Source organism: Clupea harengus, chromosome 4 (assembly GCF_900700415.2).
Source record: "Clupea harengus chromosome 4, Ch_v2.0.2, whole genome shotgun sequence".
In the NCBI taxonomy this organism is placed as follows: domain Eukaryota; kingdom Metazoa; phylum Chordata; class Actinopteri; order Clupeiformes; family Clupeidae; genus Clupea; species Clupea harengus.
In genome coordinates, this window is record NC_045155.1 from 3,453,931 (window position 1) to 3,458,930 (window position 5,000).

The 5,000-nt window shown below is 46.7% G+C and overlaps 1 protein-coding gene across 3 annotated transcripts in view; it reads left to right on the top strand.

Moving 5' to 3' along the window:
• fmnl3 (formin-like 3) overlaps positions 1 to 5,000 on the top strand; it is a 41,424-nt gene that overhangs the window by 27,839 nt on the left and 8,585 nt on the right. For all 3 annotated transcript variants that reach the window (XM_031565807.2, XM_012841691.3, XM_031565808.2), the window contains 10 exons: positions 64 to 138; positions 236 to 346; positions 729 to 878; positions 1,782 to 1,883; positions 2,231 to 2,588; positions 3,130 to 3,216; positions 3,674 to 3,798; positions 3,913 to 4,115; positions 4,368 to 4,602; positions 4,832 to 4,900. In XM_031565807.2, coding sequence (XP_031421667.1) covers positions 64 to 138; positions 236 to 346; positions 729 to 878; positions 1,782 to 1,883; positions 2,231 to 2,588; positions 3,130 to 3,216; positions 3,674 to 3,798; positions 3,913 to 4,115; positions 4,368 to 4,602; positions 4,832 to 4,900 — 1,515 coding nt within the window. The remainder of the gene's footprint in view (positions 1 to 63; positions 139 to 235; positions 347 to 728; positions 879 to 1,781; positions 1,884 to 2,230; positions 2,589 to 3,129; positions 3,217 to 3,673; positions 3,799 to 3,912; positions 4,116 to 4,367; positions 4,603 to 4,831; positions 4,901 to 5,000) is intronic.

A 5,000-nucleotide genomic window follows, 5' to 3' on the forward strand; every position in this document is an offset into this window, starting at 1 on the left:
CACAAATGGTCTTTGGGCCTCAGGGGGCTAACGGGCTAATGACCTCTGATCTTTCTCTTGAAGGTGTGCAAAGAGAAGCATCGTTTTGAGAAGCTGATGGAGTACTTCCGCTGTGAGGAGGGTAACATCGACTTCATGGTGAGAATGCAAAAGGAACACTGCGTCATGACTGACTGAAGGAGCTCCTGAGTCACAGGCCAGACATCAACGCCACTCTCTCATTTGCCCCCCTCAGGTGGCCTGCATGCAGTTCATCAACATAGTGGTGCACTCGGTGGAGGACATGAACTTTCGGGTTCACCTGCAGTACGAGTACACCAAGCTGGGCCTCGACGACTATCTGGAGGTGAGGCCACTCGCTCTGCTCTGCTGTCCTCAAATGCCTCTTCTCATCTGTAAGAAGTTACAACTGACAAAAAAAAAATGGAATAAAAAAAATGCTCTCAGTTGTGGTTCATTTGTGGCTTAAATGCCTTTTGCGTATCCAAATGGCTAACGGTTAGCCCTGTGCCTGAAAGTTTTCAGAATTTGAATTTGGTATGTAAATATTAAGTGGTCGCACAGGTTGTTTTCATTACAGCAGTCCATTTCAGTATGACAAAGAAGGATGCAGGCCAAATACCACAGAAGTGGAAAGGGAACCAGAGAAAATAGTGGTGGTACTTGAAACCCATTATTAGAAATGCAGAGTTCTGCGTAAGCGTCTGAAAGTCTTTGTCTTCCGACAGAAATCGAAGCACACGGAGAGTGACAAGCTGTCGGTGCAGATCCAGGCATATCTGGACAACGTGTTCGACGTGGGGGGACTGCTGGAGGATGCCGAGACTAAGAATGTTGCCCTGGAGAAAGTGGAGGAACTGGAAGACCATCTGTCCCATGTATGAACTGCATTTCCCAACTTGCACTGCATGAAAGTAGAGCACATTGCATGCATGTCTATGTTTTTTATTTATCATTAATCTTATATACAATATAATTATTCAAAGATATTAATACACATTGCAGCAAAATCCTCACGTACTGGACCTTCAGTGCCCTTTTTTCGAACATAGATACTGTCCCTAATTGGGCCGGTATCTCTGCATATACAGTTTCACATACGCATGGGAATTACTTTTTATCTCCAGGAGAGAGATTTTGTCAGTGTAGCCGTAAATGCCATCACCTGAAAAACAATCTTCCAGATCATTCCTGTGGGCCAGGGCAAGCAGGCAAGCAGGCAGGCCCACACCACTACTGCAGTAGTCAGATACTGACATGTTTGAAAGGTCATGGGCTGGTTCACTGTTCTTTGGGGAATTTCACAATACACTCACGCGCAGAAATGACAGATCTCAACAGCTGTAGGGGAGGGATAGATAGAGGGGAAAGGACGGAGAGAGAAAGAAAGAAAGCGAAAAAGAGAGAGAGAGAGAGAGAGAGAGAGAGAGACAGAATACAGAGAGAATTCCCCAAATACTCGGCCAGTCTGTGATCTCATTCAGAAAGTGAAAGTGTGCTGTGGGGCATTTCTGGCGATTTGGATGCTGTGTCATGTTGCCGGGCATATCTCATCATGTACTGATGCAACTGCTGGGAGGGATAGAGGGTGGGACTGAGAAATGCTTGTTGGCACACACTTACAGGATCAATATGCTTTGATTCTCCCTCTCCTCTCCTCTCCTCTCCTCTTCTCTCCTCCTCGCCTCTTCCTCTCTTGCCTGCACTCTTCTCTCTCTATCTCTCTCTGCAATGTTCGCTCCGTCTCTCCTTCCTCTCCCCTGCTCCTCCTGCCGGATTAGGTGACGGAGAAGCTTCTAGAGGTGGAGAATGAGACCATCATGAAAGTGGCCGATTTAGAGAAAACGCTCCTACAGAAAGACAAGGACCTCCATGCTATACGGGTAGGCTGATAAAACATTATAATATGCTCAATATGCGATGGTTACTCTGCTGCGGGGCCATCAATATTCAAGCTCAGATTCTATTAAGAGATATGAGTGCATCATTGTGGTTGGGCTTTTAACTGTTTTCATATGAGGAAGTTTGTTATGTCTTGGAACGAGTCAGAAATTAGTTCAAATGGCCACATAAATTAATTTACAGGAGAAGCGTAGTTTAAGTCACCATCCTCATTATCTCATGATGTGTCAAAATATGTTACCATAACGACTCATAATGAAGCGTCATAGCTCCTTATTGTTGTTGTAATCTGACCGCCCTCTCTGGCTCCCCCTCATGGCTCGCGCAGGAGACGTACGAGTCGGCCAGCACCCAGGTGCACACCCTGCGACGCATGATGAAGGAGAAGGAGTCGGCTTTCCAGCGGCAGGCCAACATCGAGAAGCGTCTGCTGGAGCTGGAGCAGCAGGGCACCATCCGCCTGCGCAAGAAGCCCGACGGCGACATCTCCATCGAGGCCCTAGGCGCCGGGGGCGTGGGCTTGGCCGGAGGGGTAGGGGTCCCCTACTGTGAGCTGGGAGGTTCCCTCAGCGCTGCGCTCCCTGCACCGCCAGGCGATGGCCTCAGCTCCAGCTCTGCTGCTCCCGTAGCGGAAGCAGCCCCACCGCCACCACCACCACCTCCACCGCCACCTCCACCACTTCCAGGTACTACGAAGGGTTTGATAGGTCCGTCACACAGTGGTGGGACACATCCCTACGGCTGTAATGGAACACAAACACAAGCACTTTTGTTGAAATGTGACTACTTGAAAAGCATTTGTCCAGTATTATGTCTGCTGATAGGTGCACAGCTGCTGAGCTGAAAAGACATCTATTTTCATGTTAGTTAATGTGTTTATTTATAAACCTTGTTAGCGGTTGAAGAGATGCTCAGATGTTTCCTGAGTGTTTTTCCCCCCCAACTCTCCAAAGAGCTGCTCCAGACAGAGATGGGTTAGGCGTTAATCACGGTTTGCGTCTGTGTGGGCTCAGACCGGAAAGGCGAAAGCAGAGCCCGTTTCCTCTTGCCCAAGGGAACAGCGCGACTCCTGCTCGCTGAGGAGGAAACAGCTGTTTATGTCCATCTATGGTCCGAGGTGTGATGTGTATGCAGTGGCGAGGCATTCATTGGTGGTAATTGCAGTCTGTTTAAATTGTGTGGGGTTGTTAGTTCCTTGTGAGTAAAGGTTTGGCATCTTAATTGCAGGGCCCAACTTTTTAATCCCACCACCACCTCCTCCTCCTCTTTTCCTTGATGCTTCACCATCCATGATCCTCACGACCGGCCTATCAGGTGAGAATATCCCTCTAACACAGGACTTTGATATAGGCTTACCATGTTGGAGCATTTAAGGAAATAATTATTCCAGAAGACTGAAGAGGTCAAGGTTTTCAAGGGGTAGGATTTCCATTGAAGCCAAAGAGAAGGACATTTTCCTCAGAGATGCTTGTACATTTGTGTGTTCTGTTTAGTGTGATCTTACACAAGCTCACTGAAACCAATAATGGAGTGCGGATGGTATTTCATTATCTTAGGGCGACAGTGGTACAGGAGGTAAAGAAGTAATTTAGTAATCAGAAGGTTGCTAGTTCGATTCCCTGTCGAAGCGTCCTTGAGCAAGACACTGAACCCCTAATTGCTCCTGATGTGCAGTGTGCCATCAGTGTAAATGTAAAATGTGTATACATTGTAAGTCGCTTTGGATAAAAGCGTCTACTAAATGTAAATCTTTGTTTGCACCTTACTACAGCTATCAGGATAAAGAAGCCTATTAAGACCAAGTTCCGCCTACCTGTCTTCAACTGGACAGCACTGAAGCCCAATCAGATCAACGGCACTGTCTTCAATGAGATTGATGATGAGCGAGTGCTTGAGGTGCATAGAATATACTGATGCTAAATCTGTGTTTTGCTTGCCTGGAGAGCATAATAAGGATACACAGGGTGTTGAATTGAAGAAATTAAAAATGCTGTGCTGTTGACCTTGCAGGAGCTGGATCTGGAGAGGTTTGAGGATCTCTTTAAGACCAAAGCTCAAGGCCCCGTGGTGGACTTGATCAGTAATAAGAGCAAGGTGTCCCAGAAGGTCATCAATAAGGTCACCCTGTTGGACTCCAACCGCTCCAAGAACCTGGCCATCACGCTACGCAAGGCCCACAAGACTACAGAGGAGATTTGCAAAGCTATCCAGATGTGAGTGGCATTCTTACGACCCTCAAACACACACACTTGCCCTCCATACTCTCTAATATGTATCTTTAGCAGGGGCGTTCCAATTACACAAACATTCCCTTTTATTCACAGCAGATATTTTTAATATAATGGCAGATTTGAGTCATGATGATTGGTTTCAACTGTCCCGTTTTTAACTTGATGTGATAGCATTTTCATAGCAGTGACCGAGTTCAGAATGACTGGATAACCATCCTGTGGTTTTTCCTGCAGCTTCGACCTGAAAGCGCTGCCAGTGGACTTTGTGGAGTGTCTGATGCGTTTCCTGCCCACGGAGACGGAGGTGAAGCTGATGCGTCAGTACGAACGCGAGCGGCGGCCGCTGGACCAGCTGGCCGAGGAGGACCGCTTCATGCTGCACTTCAGCAAAATCGAGCGGCTCACGCAGAGGATGAACATCATCACTTTTGTGGGCAACTTCTCTGACAACCTCAACATGCTGATGCCGGTGAGCAACTGGGCCATTCATCTGTGTGTGTGTGTGTGTGTGTGTGTGTGTGCATGTGTTTATTTGTGTGTGTGTGTGTGTGTGTGTGTGTGTGTGTGTTTGTGAGAACACCAGCGGGATAGTCATAGTCAGGGGTCAAAAATGAGTCAGTAACCTAAATAAAAACAATGAATCATTAACTGGACTCTTTCTGGTAAGAGCTTGCTCACTGTGTGATTTCTATTTTCAGCAACTCAATGCTGTCATTGCAGCCTCAGCATCGGTCAAGTCATCCCCCAAGTTAAAAAGAATTCTTGAGGTACGTGTTTTATTTACAGCTATTGAAATTAAAAAAGTAAATTTCGAGTCTCAGTTTTAGTGTATTTTTGTATAATGTTTTTTTTTTTTTTATCATATCA